The sequence below is a fragment of the Camelus bactrianus genome, chromosome 3 (genome assembly GCF_048773025.1).
Source record: "Camelus bactrianus isolate YW-2024 breed Bactrian camel chromosome 3, ASM4877302v1, whole genome shotgun sequence".
NCBI classification, from domain to species: Eukaryota; Metazoa; Chordata; class Mammalia; order Artiodactyla; family Camelidae; genus Camelus; species Camelus bactrianus.
In genome coordinates this window covers 56,415,706-56,437,613 of record NC_133541.1, presented here as the reverse complement: position 1 = coordinate 56,437,613, position 21,908 = coordinate 56,415,706, and the positions used below count along the sequence as shown (strand labels likewise).

At 36.0% G+C, this 21,908-nt stretch overlaps 1 protein-coding gene across 3 annotated transcripts in view; it reads right to left on the bottom strand.

The window, feature by feature from the left end:
* The window catches only part of ATG10 (autophagy related 10), a 210,416-nt gene that overhangs the window by 64,878 nt on the left and 123,630 nt on the right, over positions 1 to 21,908 (bottom strand). For all 3 annotated transcript variants that reach the window (XM_074360322.1, XM_074360323.1, XM_074360324.1), the window contains exon 5: positions 9,288 to 9,385. In XM_074360322.1, coding sequence (XP_074216423.1) covers positions 9,288 to 9,385 — 98 coding nt within the window. The remainder of the gene's footprint in view (positions 1 to 9,287; positions 9,386 to 21,908) is intronic.

Here is a 21,908-nt window from a genome sequence, read left to right as displayed (position 1 = left end):
TGTAAATAGTGCTGCTGTGAACACTGGGGTGCATGTGTCTTTTCAAATTAGAGCTTCCTCTGGATATATGCCCAGGAGTGGGATTGCTAGATCATACAGTAAGTTTGTTTTTAGTTTTTTAAGGAACCTCCATACTGTCCTCCACAGTGGCTGCACCAATTTACATTCCCACCAACAGTGTAGGAGGGTTCCTTTTTCTCCACACCCTCTCCAGCATTTATTATTTGTAGACTTTTTAATGATGACCATTCTGACTGGTGTGAGGTGATACCTCATTATAGTTTTGATTTGCATTTCTCTAATAACTAGCAATGTTGAGCATATTTTCATGTGCCTGTTGGCCATCTGGATGTCTTCTTTGAAGAAATGTCTGTTTAGGTCTTTTGCCCGTTATTTGATTGGGTTGCTTGTTTTTTTGTTTTTTGGGTTTTTTTTTTTTTTTTGATATTAAGCTGTATGAGCTGTTTGTATATTTAAGAACATTCTGTATTTTATTAAAATTTATCAGTATGTATTACTTTTTTAATCAGAAAAAAAGTTATTAAAAATTCTAAGCTCAGATGATATCACTTTTATTTGAGGATAGTCCAAGCTATGTATTGAGATTCATATATTCAGAATCATACAGAAGCTCTAAACTCTTTCCTTGTATCTTATGTCAACATAGGAATAATAGGCAAACTGAAATTCCTTTAGAAGACAACTGGGCAAAGTAAATGAAATAAACACAGTATGAGGCAATAGGAAGAGGAACTGATCACAATTAACTACAGAAGACATACCCAGTCCAAAGGCATTCAAATTCAAAAAACTTTCCAAGCACTCAAAATACATCCACAGGCTGAATTTGAACAGCAAGCTACTAATAAGAACCTTTACAGTGTAAACCCACACATACATAGTACATTACTAAAACTCTCACACAGCAACAATTGCACATCATTCCCTCCTCATCTCCTAAAGTTTAAGTAGTATCTAAAGGAGATTATTTTTTCATATTTGTAAAATTATCCTCCTAAAGTTTAATATAGGAAAAAAAAATAGTCTCTCCTGGTAAACTTGTCTGCTTCCTTCCATAACAGAATGAAAGCAATGTATTTAATTGGCTTTCCCGTTCTGTTATTTGTTGTTCTAGAAAGCTCAGAAATGTCCCTTAGCCTAGGTTTTCTGTAAAACTGTCTTTTCCCCTCCATCATTTAGTTCTTAGTCACTTGCTGTGATGTTTATAGTATATGTATGAATCTTATATTTGAGTGTATGTATACATACCACTTCAAATATTTCTGAAATTCAGATTGGATAGAAGGAAGTAGAAATGAATTAATACACTGGAAAAATAACAGCATGCAATAAAGTAATTGCATACACACTTTATATACGTTGGTATTTTTTTCTATTTATTGGTCAAATTTTAAACTATGAAATATAGACTGTGAATGTAGTATGGGTAATTTAAGAGCTGACATGGAAAATAACCAGGAAAACAATAGATGAAAAGAGAAGGGAAGGGAGTAGGAAGTAGAAATGGGGGTTGGGGGAGGTGGAATAATTACATTATAGGCTCTGAATATGCAGGAACCACTGTGCCAAAAATGAGATAAAACAAATAGCATCTATCTTAGGAAGCTTATACCTTACAAGGGACTCAAAACCTATCTGGATAAGCCTGCCTGCTTTCCATCCCTGCAGGTCCTGTGTCTGCCCTTCTGCTCCCTAGGCATGTCTACTGGCCTCAGCTGCTGCTTTGCTGCCCACTCACCAATAACTTCTTTCTCAAAAACTGAAAATGAGAATATAAATATTCCTCAAACTTGAAGTTTTGGAACTAAGATGTTTATTAAAAATTAAAAATTGATGGTAGGTAATTATCAAAATGAAATGTGCTAAGATGAGTAATATTAAAATTAATTATTAAATATTTAAAATGGTATTTTATTTTCACATTTATAAGCTGCTCCTTTTTTAGGAACAAAAGTTTTAAGGATCAATGACATGCTGGAAAATTCTTTAAAGTAAGCCCTTCTATAAATTCAAAGCATGTGCTGAGTCAAAAGTGCAACTTTGATGATAAAAAGCTAAGCAATATTTTGCTCAACCAGATACACATATTACAAAGAACAGTAACTCACTAGTCTTGTTTTTATTATATAGTGAAGTAAATTTCAATTTAAAGAAATAAAATCCAAATATACCAATATAAGCTGGTTATTTATAAGAAATTCCTGGTTTAACTATGTATCTTGAACTCTCATTAAAATGGAATAAAACAAAATGTCTTGGAAATTAATTTAATAATTAAAAGCTGGATGAGAAAGTAATATTATACCAATGCCTAAACAGCATTTAGTATGAAGTTAAGATTTTCTGAAACACTCCACAGTGTAAAGGCAAAAAAATTTTTGAGAAAAATTAATTATTTAGTCACAGATAATGAGAGAGAACTTTCATATGCTTCTCAATGTAAGAAAAGTCTGAGGAACAAACAAAACTTTTAAAAATGTGTTTTTTTTATCCCCAAACAAGAAAAGCATAATAGAGTGTGAGTGACAGAGGATATTTCTGAACAGATGAAAAAATGAATATGGAAAGTGAAGTACTCTGACAATGTATGGAATCCACAGCATCAATATTCAATAAATATGAAAAGTCTGAATGCATGTGCAGATTGACAATCTAAAAATAATTATTAACAGAGACAAAGGAAAATAGCACTGTCATCATTACCCTAGGATACCAAAGAAAGTGACATACAACAGAGTGAAGCATACTTCTCTCTCTGAAGACAGGGAAGTGTGGTAGAATTACTGAGGACTGTTAAAACATTGGAAAGTTTCTACAAAAAGTCTGCAAGACAGATACATTTACTGTTGCACCATAAACCCAGCCACTAAAGTAACTAATTAATGTCCAGAATGAATACCTAGAAACTCAGAATCAACAAATGAGCAGCAAATTACAGAGAAAACATCACACGGTGTCTGCAGTCTCGTTTAAATAAAACTCCACCATGAAAGAGCCAGCAATGGACCTGGCAGTTATTCTGAAGCAGCAGCAATCCATAAAGGCTTCTTAATTTTCTTGTCATTTAAGAATTAAGCCACTTCCAGTTCACACTGATCCTACCAGGTGCACTAAATTGATGTCATTATGAGCCATCAGGAAATACCCACCGAGACCTATACCAACACTGAGAGTTTTGTTAAACAGCTGTGTGTTTTAATTGATTTGTATTATTTAAAGTAGGAGCAGTTAAAAGTCAGTTATCGGATGTTGTGTAAAAGAGATGCCTAAAGACTCCAGGGAGACTGAGTTCAGAAGAAAGCCAATCACTGGAACTTCACTCGAGCACTTCAGATTATTACTAGAGGAAGCACAATTAAATCATAAGTTTATCAGCTATCATTATAAATCACCAGGCAACATATCAAGCTTCATTATTTAAGAATCCTTAGCCAATGACTTCCTGCATCACTGAGAGTCAAAAGCAATCTATTCACCAAAAAGTACCTTAGGAGTTTTGTTTTTTTGTTATGTTTTGATTTTTTTTTTTTTTTACTCTGAGAGATTTATCATAGAAATACAATGAAAATGCAATGAAAGTATCATATCTTTGCATGCTTTAGATATGCTAAACTCTTCAAAGTGAAATTAGTGGTATTTGGGACATGCAAAATGTGTATTCAAGACTCCTCCTTTTCCAGTTCTTTCACAGTACTTGTATGGGATCATATGAGGAAAAATAACCATTAAGTTTCTTTCCACTTTTATCCACCCAATCCCATTCATTTACTTATACTTGAACAGCCTTGTCCAGAAACGTAAAATCAGAAAGCAAAGTACCTCAAAAGTCTTAGTTTTCCAAATTTAAAGTGCACAGTTTGGATGTTAGAAATACATTGGAAAGGAGATGACGTAGGTTGAGTTTTGTATACTATCCTCTTTCTTAGTCTTCCCACCAAATCCATGTAGATGCTGCCATTATCTTTAATGGAACAATAAGACACAGAGTTTTTGTAATTTGCCCAAGGTCATACAGCTAGTGAGTGGTGGTGCCTAAAATTAAATCCACTCTGTCTGGCACAGCACCTAGAAAAAGCCTCTGAAAGGAAGCTACCCTCCTTGGAGAATGGTGCATGCCAAGTCTGGGCAGGAATTGCACAATACGTGCAACACATGTCATATCAAAAAGCAAGAAGCCATCAACAGAGTCGTATGGACACTACTTGGGTTGTATCAAAATAACTCAGGAGCCAAGCTAAAGAGACTTTCACTGGCCAAAGGTAAGACATCAAGCATCAGTAATGATAATCACCATAATGAATAGAAATGCATAAAACATTTATATCCATGACTTCATAAAAAAAAAACTTTCTTGGTCATCTTTGGAGAATGCTAGAGAACCAATTCATTATCTTGAAAACTAAAACATAAAAAGAAAGAATCAAGCATTTATCCTGCCTTTTCTATACATAGCATACCTCAAGTAACTGAGCTGGTGAGGAAAACTCTGTCATTACAGAAGTAGACCAGCTAATAAATAATGAGTGATAGAATTAGAACATCACCATTTTGCAACCCCTCTGACGAATTAATGGGTCTAGGCAATAATCATGAATGGCTCCTAACGTCACAAAGCAGAGCGATAACCAAACATTATGTGTCTCCTGATGAAAGTATCCAGAATCACTGATGAAGTATTCTTGCTCCCCAAAACCAAACCTGAATCTGATCAAGTTTCCAGATCTAACTATGAGTGTACACAACAAACAGGGAGGAACATAGTAAACAACACCATAGAGACATAATTAGGAAAAAAATTTAGACTGCAAAAACCATAGAACAAACAACTTTGTTTCCTTAATAAAATCTACAAGGAAAAAAGAGGGGAAGGAATGAGAAATCTTAGTTTCAAAAGTCTTAAGCGATGTTAACCATTTTAATGTATAAAGCTTATTTGGATCCTGATTCAAAGAAACTATTTTTTTAAAAAAGGAAGTATGGGAGGGAGGAAGAAAGGAAAGAAGGAAGGAAGGAGAAAAAAATGAAAGAAAGAAAGGAAAGAAAGAGAAAGAAAGAAGGAAAGAAAAGGAAGGAAGGAAAGAAAGAAAAAAGAAAGAAAAGAACTGGAGAAATTGAAGTATCATTCACTTATTTATGATATTAAGAAATTATTAACAACTGTAGTTGTGATAATAGAATTGTGGTTATGCTTTTTAAGAATCCTTACCTTTTTAAAATAAACGTTTTATTTTGAGATAAATGTGGATTCACATACAGTTGTAAGAAATGATACAAAGAGATCACTCATACTCTTCACCCAGTTGCCCCCAATGGTAACATCTTGCAAAACTATAGTGCATTATCACAACCAAGATGCTGATATTGACACAGTCAGATACAGAACATTTCCATCGCCACAAAGTTCCCTCATGTTGCCTTTTATAGCCACATCCATTTCCCTTCCACCCATACCCCCCCAACCCCTGATAACTGCAATCTGTCCTCCAATATGAAATCTTGTCATTTCAAAAATGTTAGATAAATGGACTCAAATACTACGCAACCTTTTGGGATTGGCTTCTTCCACTCAGTAATTCTCTCGAGAGTCATCCAGGCTGTTGAGAGTATCAATAGCTGGTTCTTTTGTACTGCTGAGTAGTATCCGTGCTAAGGATGTACCATGGTTTGTTTAACCATCCACTCCCTGAAAGATTTCAGAGTCATTTCCATTTGGGCTATTATGAATAAAACTGCTATAAACATTTGTGTAGAGCTCTTATCTTTTAAAGATACACAAGTAAATATTTATGGATCAGATAATATGATGTCTAGGATTTGCTACCAAAAAATTCCAGATTGGGTGAGATACCAAAATAATAAGATTGGCCATTAGTTTGCAAGTGCATTCTATCTCTACTTTTATATATGTTTACAATCTTCCATAATATAAAGTTTAAAAAAAAGACAGTAAGAAAAAATTACTTATCCGACCATTACACACTGACATACATAAACACACAAATTTTCAAAGAAAACTGAAGGTATGATTTGTTATCTTCTGATTTTAGTTCATGCCAAGATGACAGGAGTTCTTTACCTAAAACATAGAGACCACATCTTCCAGTGATCATTACTGTAACATTCACTGTGCCAATTTAGGCAGATCCAACCTAGGCGTCTGTTCAGTTTCTTCTGGAAGTTCTTTATTAGGCTGCATGGTTGAGATAATAGGTAGCCCGTAATGTTGGACAAAAGCAGGTAAATAATCACCATAATCAAATGTATGAGAGTCATGAGTGGCTTATCTTCAAAAAAGAGGGTTCATGTCTGACATGAATAGGTCCTTATCATCAAGACAAATGCTGAGAGAACAGAAGTGAGATTACTGTAGATGAAGAGCAACAAACTATGTGAGCACAATCAAGCCTGAAAAAGAAATGAAATGCATTTTATATTATATGAAGGCTGCTTTTGTTTTTGAGCCACTCTGGAGGACAGGATATTATTATCATGCTCAGTCTGCAAGCTAATGGTTCTTTAGTATAATTCTGCAAAATGGTGTCTTCTGTTTGGTGCCACCAATATTCTATCAGCTCATTCTTCCCTAGTGCCATATCACACCCTCCCCTTCACAGCACTGAGGACACCCTATTTTTTTCTCCACATGGGGCCTTACAAAAATGAGGACACACTCTCTGAAAGCAAAGAAGAGCACATAAATACAAACCCACTAACTAAACTGGGATTAAAAGCTAAGACCTCCAAAGTAAATATTCATAATGACTTTCAAATATCAAATTAGTACAATGGCCACAAATGAGTTTCCCTTGCTAGGTCTCTAATGCCCAGACATACATTATGATGAGCAATTCTGAGGCTTAAATAAAGTGTGTTATCAAAAGCAGTTGGGGATACCTGTTCACAGATCAATCCCAGTTGGACAAATCCCACAGGAACATCTAAATGTTACAGCTATGTTGTAGTTTGGTTATATCAAATATCCCTGCCAGTAAGTGGGTCTCACACTTGGTACTGAGACAGCAATGCTTATTGCGATAGGATTTGATCATTACGACCACACTTTGATAAGCAGGAAAAAGATGGCCCAGTAACAGACTGCCTATATGATGCTTAAATGCCTATAAACTAAAAGGTATTAGTCAAGTCCATTAAAAACTATCAGTACACAGATTGATTCAAGTGGTTGGTTTAGCAACTTAGGAATTCTATTAACAGAACAAAATCTATTGACAAGATCATACTAGGAAACTAAGAAAATATGGTTGAGTTCAAAATCTTGTTCATGTGTCACAAATCAGAACACAGAAATGTGGAATTAAAACTCAAAATGACATAGACCACTATGAATTGTGCTATAGGTTTGCACTGAGGAGATTAAAACAGGGCTGCTAGTGACAGAAAAAGGGAAAAAAAAAGAATCGGGCTCAGGTACATAATGTAAGACATAATTCAGAAGGAGCAGAGAAAAAAGGCACTAAAGTTAAATACATATATATTTTTGGATGTTCCCTTCCTCTCTCCTTTGCTGTCTTCCTTGACTCTCACAACCAAACATTTTCTGGGTCCTGTGGATTCTGATTCTACAGTACATATATTTTTGGCCAGTTTGTGGTCACTGACAAGACACTGAAAGTTAAAACACTAAGCATTCACCTTGACATACTTAAAGGTTAATCTAAAACACTGCATAAAATAAAATGCTCTTGCCAAAAATCTTTATGATGGATTTGTTTATATATCTCATTACATTATCTTTCTTCATAGCAACCACTCCTGCCTGGTCTGCAGAACTGGGATTTTGGAGGGGGTCATTTTTGTGAGCTAAAGTGGTTTCAGAGAAGGGAACATATGAAAGAATGAAGAGGAAATAGAAAGATAGAAGGAAGGCAACAGGGAAAGCATTAAACCTGGGAAAAATTCCAAGAACAAACTGCCCAAGATGAGTTCAGAGACGTGAACAGCCATGTCCGGCAGGAGCTGAGACTGCACAGTGTGGAGGAGAGGGAGATAAGGTCAGATTGGACCCAGGGAGCAGCAGCCATTGAAACCCAGGCCAGGCATTTAGACAACATGCCACAGGCCCTCAGACAGCTATCGCAGGTTTGCACATGGGTAAGGTAAGTACAGCATGGTTAGGAAGATGTGTAATGGGAAGGGGCAGGGGGGAAGGAAACAGAAGTTTTACTAATTGTTCTAGGAGAGGTGATAAGGCTTGATCTAGGAAGGTGACAGCAGGAAGAGAAAGAAAAGGATTAATTTGAGGGGCAGTGTGAAAGATTCATATACTTAAACCTAGTTTTGTCCTCAATTAAAACATAGAAAATGGTCATTTGCAGTCATTGTCAAAGAACTGCTTACGAGATGCTAAGGATTCTTATGCTGATTGGGAGGTAAACTGTCATTATTATGATCAAACACATAAGAGGGCATAAAAATTCTAATGGCTGATAAGTCATTTTTAAAGGAAGCTTTGATTAAGCTTAACAGAGGCAGGGAAAAATAATATTTTTGATAAAAGTAAAAATTATTTTTAAAGAGACTATGGTTGCAAGGTGATGAGTATTTTTAAATTTCTAAAATAATTAACTGCTGATTTTAGCAAGGCAGTAATAATGAGTTATATGATTAACAAATCATTTTTCTCTACTTTTGCAAATTTACTTTTTATATCTACTTTTGCAGATCTATTTTCTCAAGTTTTTCAGATCACTATTGCAAATCTATTATTAATCAAAAGTTAATTTTTTTTGCAAATGACCTATGAGTAAAAATCTAAAGAATTTTAGATGATGTAAGCTAAATAATCTATTTCTTGGTGATATGCCAACTTTATTTCTATTCTCATTTACCTAATACATTTTTATTGAACACCTACTGTATGATACGTACTGTGCTAGCGCTGGATGTACAACGAAGAGGAAAAAAACAGGGTCTGCCCATGTGGGAGCACACAGTATAATGGAAGAGAGACATTAATTTTTTTTGAATCCATGTATATAATTTCAACTTGTAAAAAAGCACTATGAAGGAAAGTTACAGGGTTCTATGAGGGCTTAAAACAGAGAGGCTAAACCAAGCCTGGGTCTGGGAAGATGTTTTACAGGAAACTGTCTTTGAATTGAAATCTGTAAGGAAGTAGAGGAGTGAAATACAAACAACAACAACAACAACAACAAAAAAAACCAAAAAGGAGGGGAGAGAGAGCTAGAAAAAAAGATGAGCAGAGGGAAAGAATCACTTATAATACAATGAAAATACTCTCTAACCTGCTGAGTAATCGTGTCCCAGGGTCCCTGCAGCAGCCGCATCCTGTAGCACTCATGGACGCCTTCCCATATGTCCTTCAGAGTTAAAGGTCTTCCATCTGTGAAGGTGCATGGTAAAGACTGCCAGTTAGTAATCCATTTGACACGATGGTGCTTGGTGTCTGTCTACAAGTGCTGAAAGAATGTTAAGATTTTAAAAAATCTTTAGTAGTACATGTACTATTTATGTATCAAAAGAATGCTATGTGAATTACTATTTTCCTCCTGAGGGAAGTTTAAACATTCAAACTTCTCTCTTTTGTAACCATCTAGCAGTTAAATTATCTGTTCCTTTATTGCCTCAAGGAATTTTATAAAATAAATATAATCCAAATGTAGTTGAGAGAGAAATGATAGACAGAAGCATCTGCAAAGGACCAGGCAGACAGACTCACATATTCACAACAGTGTTCTATGGATGTATTTGAACTCTTAACATCTCCTCTAATCCTTAAATCAGAGACCATACACATGCCTCTTTCAACCTCTTGACTGAATATCTGCAATGTTCAAATCACTCTGTTGGGTACCATGCAGAACAGAGATAAGGAAAGCACACAATTTCTCTTAGTAAAGAGAGTTTCCCTACTAGGGAAACTATGACCAGTATCTCAGTAAATACCGATACTAAAATACTAGGTAGAAAGTGGTCACTGCCACAGGAAAACTGCAGTTGTCTGACAGTCCAGAGGAGGGAGACATTAACACCCACCATTTGTGGCAGGTGGAGAAGGGATTGTTGGGGTTGGAGAGGCTTGAAAAGGCTTGGCATGAAGAGATTAACAAAAGCTTTAGTGAACAATAAACCTCCTTTTCTTTCTTTAAGCAGCTTCAATTATTCACCTATGTTCATAATCACCCAAATAATGTATTTTATGAAGTACACTATGGTGCAAGGTAAGTGAAGAAACAAGACAACTAGGTTCAGAAAAGAAGGCAGAAAGAGGGAATTACCTATGGACTTTAAAACCACATGCTGCGGAAAAGCAGATGGCTTAATGTTAGAATTTAGTGCTATCTGGCCCTTCAAAGCCACCAAGTCCTCAAGACTCAAGGGTGTGCTCTTCTCCTTAGGAAAGTAGACAATATAATTTAAAGGAAATTCATCAGCATACTGAATCATTAAGCACAAAAAAGTATTTGGTCATCAGATGCAACAAAACCTGGGGAAATAATCTACTCAAACCCCTCCCCAAATGAAAAGGTATTGCATTCAGACTTAAGGAGTACAAGAAAAGATGTGGGTGGGGTGTGGGAGAGAAGTGCGAGATTTGAAGGCCCAGCTGAGTTTGAATCCTGGTGTTGGCATTTATTCTCTACATGACTGCAAGTTATCTTGCTTTTAACTTTACCTGAAAAATAGGGATAATAATCCTTTTCAAATCCTGTTCTTGTGAACGGCCTACATCAATGACATACCTAGGACTGTGTCAGGCATACAATAAGAGCTCAATATACGTTAGGTATCTCCTCCTAGCTCCCACTGCACCACTCCAGTAATTCTCATGCTGTAAAGCTGAAAGAGTCACTTACAGGCCATTATTTCTTAGAATCTTCTTGTTGTTTCTATACCATGCACAGCTCCGTTTGCTATAGTAATATACTAATCCCATAGACAGGGCATTTCTCATGTGTGACCTGAAAAGTTGAACTTTTCCTCAACCTTTATTTTCAATAAATAGAAAAAGAATATTTTGATACATTTTCAATAAGTATCTTCATCTTGGCATTTATCTGGTGGCAGGAGACCATTATCTTGTGATAAATAGTTTTATTCCACTGACATTTCCATGTCTGTAAAATGAACAAGATTTATTCATCCAATTAACATTTGAATGTCATGTTTAGCTACGAGTTAAAAACAAGCTGCCTTCAGTATCTGCGTTATATTGTTTTCTGAACACATTTAAAAGAGTAGGGCCAAACTTTACTTTTAAGATAAGCATCACACATTTTCAAAATATGCACGTGCATGTGCACATGTGTGTGTGTGTACTGATGTTGGAAGAGAGAAATAGCATCCTAGGCACAGCAGTATCACACAGTAACCAAATAATCAAATTATAAAAAGATGACATGCTTTTAGAATAACTTTCAGATGTCAAAGTTAGAAGAAATCAAGTTGAAGAATAATAAAATGTTATTGCTGGTATAATTACTAATTTTATAGACAAGGCAACCAAGGTCTTTAGGCAATACACATCTGCCAAAATTACGCAGACAGTTCATGACTGCACTGGAGCTGGAATCAAGTCTCGGTACTCACAATCCAGTGCTCTTCCTGCTGCTCCGTGCTGCCCCTGAGAGCGAAGACTGCATATGTCCTATCACCACTGCAGTCCTGCTGCACAGTCCTAAGCCTCATTCACACATTGCAAATGCTTTATAAATATTTACTGGATAAATGATAAACGAAAGAATGCCTTCCTTAACTACATGTCCTCTAAAACAAGGAAAGGCTTTGCAGACCTAGAGAAGAATGCTGGGTTTAAAATCTGGGAATCAGTAATGATTTTAATTTTATTCCTTAAAATATTTCAGCAAACAATCTAAGGATGGAGTAAATGGCTTGGATATTACCACTGTCAAAAACCTGTATACTCTGCTGGAAACATTCATACAAAATGCAATGATCAGCAGCCTAGCAACAATGTGGAGAGACCTAAAACAAATGTCATAGAATGTTTCATCAGACGTGATGCTATAATTAAGAGTATTTGTCATAAGTTTTAGGAAACACCAAATTTAGAGGAAAGAAATTTAACATCTTAAATATAGGAATTAAAAAATTAGGAGTTTGGGATTAATAGATACACATTACTATGTATAAAATAGATAAACCATAAGGACCTACTGTATAGCACAGGGAACTATATTCAATTTCTTGTAATGAGCTATAATGGAAAAGGAACTGAAAAAAATATACATATATGTATGTATGTGCATAATTGAATCACTCTGCTATACACATGAAACTATCATTGTAAATCGACTATACTTCAATTAAAAATAAGAATTAAAAAATGATCTGGTCAACTTAGAATAAGAGACAATCACAAGGAGTAAAAAAATAAGTTCAAAATATAGATGCATGACACTCCTTTATGCAGATTTATGAGAGTGCTACCTGCCTGCTACAGAGAACAGTGTTTTTTAAGTGAATGGATGTGATTGCATTCTCCAATGTGTTTACAAAACTGTTTAAAAACACATGTATTAACAATGATCAAATGAGTGCTTGTGCCAGCTACTCTGACAAGAGTGTCGATCTCTTCAGTTTCTGCAGACCATTTACAGTACAGGAGATCTGGGTGACATAGCTTTGTCTCTCACATACAGATATGACAATAATGATTTAATGAAGTATGACGTGGATTCTTTTCTCTAAGCCTTCATCATCAGTTTGCCTAGTCATAGCTCACATCTTCATGACTGAAGACATACAAAAGTTAGTTTTGTGGTCTTTTACTCAAAAACAAAAAATTTTGAATTGATCAGCAATATCTTCAAACACGATATACACAACTGACATACAAAATATATTCAAATATGATTGTAACTCTAATTATTCCAACACCAAAATGGAACCTTCAGAAATCCCACTGAAATCATTGACATGAGATAGTCAAATATATTTGTAAAACCACATCATAAAAATAGAGCTTAAATATGGCAGAAACTTGATGAATTTCATTATTTTGATTCTATCTACCTATTTATGAAAATTGAAGACCCAAACCTTTAACTTAAAATTAAAATGTGGACATAAACAAATACTGGGTTAAATTCATGAAACACATTATTATGTGCCTTCATGTTCCACTGAAGTTATCTTCAATCAAGAACTTTAAGCCCTTTTTAGAGGGTCTATTTTTTCTGTCTGGCCTCAGTCAGAGGAGACATAAGCATACTCAATCAACGACTCCCTAGTTTCAGACCCAAGATATTCGATAGCACCAATTTCAACATGCTTAGAAATCTCATTAATCACACTGAGGCTGAGAACCTCAGTAAAATCCCTTGCATACTTGAAAAATTGAAGTAGAAGCCAAAATAATTTCAGCAGCAACCTACAAAGTGAGCATGGTAAATTAAGGTCATTTATTTAACAAGTGTTTATCGAGTGCCTACTATGTGCCTCTATCACCTGGAATGATAATACACATTCGCACTAGAGGAATATTCTGTCAGCAACCTGAAATGTCAATGACAAAAGAGGAAGAGACAATGGATGAAAAATAGAATAATTAAAAAGTACGATCTTTAGCAACTGCCAGTAGCATTTAATTTAACATTTTCATATAAAATCTCTCAATTGAATAATAACCTACATGTCAAGTAATCTATATATTACTCAAAATGTGCAGCTTTCTAAATTAAACTTCTCAAGGCTATTAGTTTTCATGAATCAAAGAGCAGCATGAGGTATTTCACCAGCACTACCTAACTCCAGTGCAAGCATGCTGAAGTCGCCTTTACCCTGTGGTGCATGCTTTCACTGAAAGTTCATAACTCCTAGAAGGAGGATGAGAGAGAGTATAAATTATTCAGTGCGAATTTAGGAATAATATTCTGAGTGTGGTCACTAGAAATAAAAAGGAAAGGGTGGATTTTTCACAATGAAATATGTCACTTTTCAATATACTGCCTTCAAGAGAGCTTCAAAGGATATAAAGATTCATGTCATACTCCACACTGAGGCAGAGATGATGCTCCATCAAAGAGGAAAATTCGTTTTTGCTTCAGTAAGAAAATTACACTGTGATATGAAATGAGTGTTAATTGTTCATGTACATTCTTATCAGCTACAGTGCTGGCTAATTCTGTATTTTTTATTTATTCCCGAGTACATTTTTTCCATTTTGTGTCTGTATTAATCTCAAGGAATCTGAATGAAAATTCCAAAAATATAGATTATGGCAACTTCTCTTTAATGTTTCTTAAATTTTGGTTACTGCATCATGCAGTTAAAAAATGGGCTAAAGAGTTCGAGTCTTAACTCCATAGTTTTCTATGTATCCTTGAATAAATCATTTAACCCCTCTGAGCATGACAGTTTGTATCTGTTATTCTGAGGCTTAAGATACAGAACGCAGCTAGCAGTACTGACAGGTACAACATGCCAAGCCCCACTTCACACACTAGCTCACAAACCTCAAAACTCTATAAAGTAGGTATTACTATTATTATTATTACTCCAAATTTTTTTAATGATGAAAGAAAGGAAACAAAAAGTTCAATAACTTCAGTAAGGTCACGCAGTTAGCAGCAGAGCTGGGAATCAGAACCGAGGCTTTTCAGCTCCAGACCCCATACTTTCACCAGTTCACCATACGTCTCTGTACCCAGGAGCTCTTTGTAAACTATAAAGTGAGATGCACACATTAGTGGTGGTGTCATTTTTATTGTCACTAGTAGTCTCCATCAACATTGCCTAACCTAGGAAAATCTAGAATTTTGCCTTTCCTAGGTTTCTTAGTAGGCCAGGCCTACCCTTTCCCTCATCACTGCATGGACAAATCCCAAATTCAGCCAAGGCCTCTCTTCATCACTCCAGCTCAAGGTAATCTCCACCCTCTGAGCCTTGTTTCCCTCCAGCTTTATTGAAATATAATGGATATATAACATTGTATAAGTTTAAGGTGTATGACATGATGATTTGATATATGTGTATATTGTTAATGACTACTACAACAGGTTAGCAAGTCCATCCCCTCACATACTTACCATTTGTGTGTGTGTGTGTGGTTAGAACATTTAAAATCTATTCTCTTCATAACTTTCAAGTATAAAATACAGTACTGTTAACTACAGTCACCATGCTGTACATTGGAGCCTTAGAACTTATTCATGTTATATCCGAAAATCTGTACCCTTTAACCAAAATGTCCTCATTTCTCCTATTCCTTAGCCTCTGTCAACCACTAACCTACTCTCTGCCTGGTGGCAATCTTTACTTCTCTTATGGCCCTTAATATATTCTACTTGTTACAGTGAATTTCTGACCTGTCTTGTTTCCCTCAGTAGACTCAAGTTCCTTGAGAACATCCATCTCTGATTCCTTTATTCACCTTGACATACCAGAAACATATTCATGCCTTGTGCATAAATATTTTTCAATGGTTGGATAGATGGATGTTTAACATCATTTCTAGAGCAATTAACACAATTATTACTAGGAATAAAGACAACAATCATGATTAAAAATTCATTGATTAAATGCTTTTAAGTTATGTAAAAAAACCTCTCATACTTATATAAATATAGTAGTAAGTAGAGGAAGATATACTGGATATTTAATTTTTCAGTATCCAAACACAGTTCCCATCTGGGAGAGAAATTCCAAAATAAGTAGAAGATGGAGCCCCATTTCACACCACTGAAGCCAAAGGGAGATAGATAGTCCCTCATCCTGTCATCCCTGCCTTCAGTTGACTCAGTGATCTACCCTTCCAATAAATCCTTTCCTGATTATCATGGTCAGGTTCAATTATTTGCAATCAAGTCTACCTAACTAATATAGCCCAGATAAATGGTTTATAAATCTTGCTGAATATTTATCAATTTTCGAAATTATCAACCCCAATTTTTTAAATACTATATATTTGTCTAGTAATTTTGAGTAGAAAATAAATATAAGACATCTTTCAGTTACATGAGAAAGTTCATGTATGTTGCAATCCATTTTTATGAGAAATTTGCCCAACAGCCCAAAGAGGAGTAATTTGGGGTCACCTTAAACTGTCCACACAGTGTTAAGAACTTATGATAATGTAAGTGATGCTGTAAACTGTCATTTAAATTAAACACTTAACCTAGTAGAAGTACATACAAGACTTTCTTGAGGAATCTGAGTCATAAAATGTCCTATGGGAAGCAACACTGTATCGACAAGACATCAACTCAGATACAACTACTCATCAGAACTCCAAAGATAGTATCACCAGGTGAACATCTACAACATTAGGTCTGCTGGTTCTAAATCAGAATACACTCTACTTTCAATCCTATCCAAAGTATCCTGAGGTTTTGATTCCAACCTCTTGCTGCTCTGGCACACCAGTACTCAGCATTTTGGACTCTTGGCTCTCTTCAAATCTCCGTACCCCCAGAACATGGGCCTGTTCACATCTGTAGCAGCACCCTATCTATTCAACTTGATCTCCTTTCCAAGAATGCAGCCTCCACCTTCTCAGCACAGCACCTAATATATGGACTTGAAAAATTCTGCCTTGACGACTTTAAAGGAGGAGAAAAGCAATACTAAATTCAAGTTGGGAGGCGATTTTCTTCAGCATATTTAAAAAATAAGCTAATGAGTTTTTGTGCTGTGAACACAGTAGGCACTCGTGTATGTTTTAATGGATGTTTCAAACAGGGCTTGTTTTGCCAAGAGTAAGCAATGAAATGTTTCTTCTTTATGAGCCACAACACAAACATTTATCTGTCCAAGAAAGTTAAAGTATAGTCTCTTTCAGGTAAGAAAATAAATTTGCCTTGTCATATCCTCTTCCTGGTCTCTGAATCCAAATGAAACCTGCTGCTTTTTGTGTATGTGATGCTTTGTACTAACATGGGGTTTTGGGCTAATTAGCTGTCCCTGTAGTTTTGTTTCACCTTTTCTTTAATATATTTTAAAATCAGGACTTGATTTTTCAGTGGAATTCTTTTGCCATTATGTGTTCTAACCCAGAATCCTACTCCCATTCTAATTCTCCACAGTGTTTCAAGCATTTACCTGGTTCAACAAATAATTCTCATTAAATTTCCTCTATTATTTCAGCTTTTCAGTTTGAATATATTGGTATTAGTTGAATATTATTTCACTATTTTTTAATAATGTTGTTTGCTCGTCAAATTTCATTTCAATCCCTAGAATCTCTTTTTAATGCAAGAAAATTCATGTTCCATTGTATTATTATGACTTTGTCTAGATTTACCGTTTACATAAATATAAGTGGCATATATAAACTTTCTTAAAGATTCTCTACAATCAAGCAAGATTCTAAATTATTTGTCAAATAATTTTCTATTTCCTGCTTATTATAATAACTAACTAGAATCATTTTTGCCTTCATCTTTAAGTACCTCTCTAATCCATCTTTCTTTCCTGTTCAACCTTACCCCTCACTGTACTAGAAATGGTCATTTTTCCTGAAAATATATTCTTTCTAGTTCATTTTCTCTGAAATTAAAAAAAAAAATTTAACATTTCTAACAACAATGCTAAAAAAAATCCAAGCTAAATTCCTTTTCCTAAAATTTCATTCTTCCTAATTTCTTCTCATCATTTATTCCCTTTCTGTTTCACTCCGTCATAATTTATGCTCTAGGAAATCCCTCCTTGATCTCATTCACTTTTGCTCACTCTCCTTCACACTTTTATTAGGTCCTCCAACCCCATCCTTCCATTATCCCTTTCAGAGTTTGATCTCAAGATATCTTTCCAGCCATCTCTTCCACAATTCATCTTAAGGAAAACCCCTGCTGCACACCGGCCTCCCCACACACGCCTGCTCTCCAGCCCTGCGGCGTGGCTCTCCCCATTTCTCCCCTTCTCCAAGGCTGTTCCAGCCCCTTCAGAAAAGTCAACCTGTTACGTTCCCTTGAAAACTGTTGAACAGAGCTATGGATATTTTACTTTTATTCTCCAGCTTCCTCCATGCCCCTTCTTTCCTGTTTTCCTGTCATTTTTTTCTATGTACTCCAAAGACGTCCTCCTGTTCCACACCAGGGACAAGCCTCTTCCTCCTCCTCCTTGATGATGTGTACACTTCTCTGATTCCAAACTTCTCATTATTCTTCCTTTGAGCTGGCCTTTATCTTGGTTTGGTTATGCTGCCACTGAGAAGGAATTATTCTTCGGCTATTTCTTTTGCCTTGTTTCTCCATGAGCATCTTTCAGGCGTATAACAAGCAGATAAATCTTATACGTGGAATATCTGGGCTACATTTTTAATTTTATAGTCCTACTCCCCAGGCCAATAATAGAATGGATCTCCAGAAAGAACAGACATTCAGTTGCTGAATGGAAGGAATGTTTCCTTCCCTACTCAAAAGCAGCCCTTCTGACTAATTCAAGAAATACATCAAAACGGTTCCCAAGAAGAGCCCATATGTCAGCACCAAAGAATTAAATATTTTGAAAATGAGAAGAACCACTTGGTCTATTTTTCAATAGAGATTGAGAACAAAGGAAAAGAAGAGAGACAGGGAAGAAATTAATAAGAATTTAAGCTGAAATAAATATAGAACTCTCTAGTTGCAATGAAAGGGAAAACTAGGTAAGCTTAGAACTCTAGTTAAGCTCAAAGCCACTATTATATGCCTAAAGTTTATACCACATTTCTAACACGTGCCATCAGCTTTTGGCCAAAGCCAAGTCCCAAAAAGGGAAAAAAGGGGCCTAAAAAGCGTTGGAATGATAAAGTGATGAGCGGTAGATAGAAGCCTTTCACATGATACAAATAATTCTTTAACACAGTGTGCTTCAAAAATAATGGGGGGTGGGGGGAGAAACACAGGCAGACACTTGAAGACATCAGTGCTTTGTGAGAATGTACTTCGATAGACTACAAAACACTATTTGAATGTAAGCTAGTCATTATTACTTGACAGAAGTGCAATTATGTCTCACCCAGTGCTGGGTAGCAAATGGTATTAAGCATGAGCCACTAGCTCTCCCAAAGCTAAAATAGCAAGAGTGGGTAGAGGAAAAAAGAGCACTGGGAAGAACTTATTTCTCCTTCTGAATCTATGTTACACCCTGGGGAACTGAGCTCCTGTAATACTCAAGTAGTAAAAACGAGAGGCACCCAGAAACAGATGCTGTCTCAATTTGGCTGTCTGCCTTCAAGGATCAAATAAAAATGTGTGTTTAGAGAAGTGGAACAGCTGCCCATCTAGTCGGTTGCTCACCTTTGAGTCCTCAGGACTTCCCATATTCCGTAGCCAACCATTTCTGCGGTCTCTGAGAAGCACCAGACTAAGGAGTAAAGATAAATAGATGGTTCGGGTCCTAAGTTGCCTGAAGACAACAGCATTACTCCCTTATAACTCATCAGAAAAGTTCAAATAAGGCACCATCACAAGGTTTCCATCTTTGCGCTGCATGCAGAAATGGTTGGAAATTCCTCCTCACCAGTTCATTCAATAAATACTTGTTGATACTGCGCCATAAGTGATATTGTGGGTATTAAAATGAGTAACATAAATAATATATATTATCATATATGTATTACACACACACAGCCATGAATAAAGCTTAACACTTTGTAGGTTGTAGGTACTCACTATTAATTTCCTCCCTCCCTCTTTTTATCTTAAAAGTCCTACCTTCTAACTTACCATTTTAGAGGGGACAAATAAATAATTCTGCTATCAGTGTAACCTGTGATACGATATATGATATGATATGACATGGGAGTGACAAGAGCAAGTGGCATATTAGCTGAATCTTAGGCAATAGTTGGCCTGGTAGACACTGGACATATAGAGGATTAAGAGGTAACCACAGTCAAATAGATTTGCATTTCAAGAAACAGAATAAAGATTTCCTCTGGAATCTAAGCTAGTTGAGTAAAGAAAAGGTAACGTTAATTTAAATGAGAGCTACTTACTACCTGCTTTAAAAAAAAAAGAGGTACTGGAAGAAAATTCAGAGCAAAGAAGAGAAACTAATTTTTACTAACAGTCAAATGCAAAAGAAATTGTAAGTATCTGTCAAAAACAAGGCTAAGTGAACTATTTTTGAAGCAACAGAAAAAGACCCCTGAGCAAGAAATTTTATAGCCATCCTTTTTCTAGGTCGGAACTCTCTTAGAATGAGACAAAGAAAAATCTGGACCTGGAATAAGAGGAAGATGTTAGGAATCCATTCACCACACTGACAGAGATTTGTTTAACAAACAGATAAAGGGCCAGTGTAATCCCATAACACAGGAAGAGGGAATGGACTGAGAGGAATAAATGAAAAATTATGACTCCAGAATAAAGGGCGATACATTTTTAGAACACTCATTAGGTTAAGTTAGGTAAAAAAGAAATTATTAGAATATGATAAAGGAAAGAACCGTTTTTTCATGTTTCTCCACAAGAAAACATTCAGTATGCTTTGCAAAAATTAAATTTGATACCTTAATGTGTACCTGAAAAACCGCTAAGTGAATTCCAGAATTTAAAAATCCCTAATGCTCATTCTAAATAACTCAGAACAGAGAGGGTGGAGAACAAGAAATGCTTCCACACAAAATAAATGACTTTTCTGGTTTCTTTTATAAAGGCATAAATGAAGGGCATTCTAAAAATATACAAATAGAACCCCAAAATGCTAGTATTTTTTCTTTAAGAAATAGAAAACCACTATGAAGAAAAGATCTTAGGAAGTATACAAATTTCATTACAACATAATTGGACTTGCAGGAACAATTACCGTGCCGTACTGTAAGGGGAGCTGTTGGCACGTAAGAGCAAAGCACACACATGAGCTCATCCACCAGCCTCGGCAAAACCCACTTGCAGCTAGAAGCAGTCATGTTTCAACACCTCAGATTCCCTAATGCTGACAAGCTAAACAACTTGTTTTGTCTCTGGGAGCTCTCCTCTGGTGATTAACTGCTTATGGTGAATACTAATTATATGAAAGTACAGTATTGAAGAAGTAGTGTTCTATTTCCTCTACCTGCAGCCTCGGCATGGCTTTGAATCTAGAAGGTACCAGGCAGAGCCACTGCAAACCAAAACCAAGAAAGGCATTTCTCTCCCCACCCCCGGTAAATAAATACATCTCCTACTTTTTAGTATAACACAGCTCACTAATACGAAACTTCTTTTAACCTCTGGGCTCCAAACCAAATAGAATTACAATAAAGTGAGTGTTTTTAAGGCCTGTCATAATCATATGGACAAACCTGCAGCAAGAGTTTGTGAATTAGTGAACTATCAGTGTCCTCAAGTCCCCATGTCCCATGTTGAAAATTTACCCCAAATTGTCAGTTCTTAGGAACTGCACCTCAGATTAAAATCTTCTCACTGGGGAGCCTATAAGAATTTGTTCTTGTGTTTTAAATACTAAGTGCTTGTTAAACCACCAACACTGCAAAATTAGAAGACTATTAAACAATATAAGGCAGCAAGTGATTAAATCTACCAAATACACATTCAAAGCAGCTTAAGCTACTTTTTAATTAAAAATAAAATATCACTGGCTAAATTCAGATGTCTTAGCTATCTGAAAAAGGTTACAAGGCTGTTCAAAATGCAAAATGCTGCTAAGTCCAGATAGAAAAGGAGAAGTAGGGTAGGGGTGGGCTGAGTTGGTATCTCATCTTGTCCCTGAGCCCACGGTGGAGGGGCCTCAAAATGCTGACCCAGTTTAGTCAGAGGACATAGGTGGGTGGGGTGAGTGGGGGGGGTCCAGGCTGCACAGCAGGGTGAGGACGCCATGTGGCTGCTGATTAAATAAGCTTTATTAGCCAAGGCCTCAGAGGAGACAGGGTGTTTCACCTTCTTGGCAAGGGGAATGAGTTGAGTAACAGCATCCCAAGAAGCTGAGGCACTGGAAATGTATAGATGGCCAGAGGA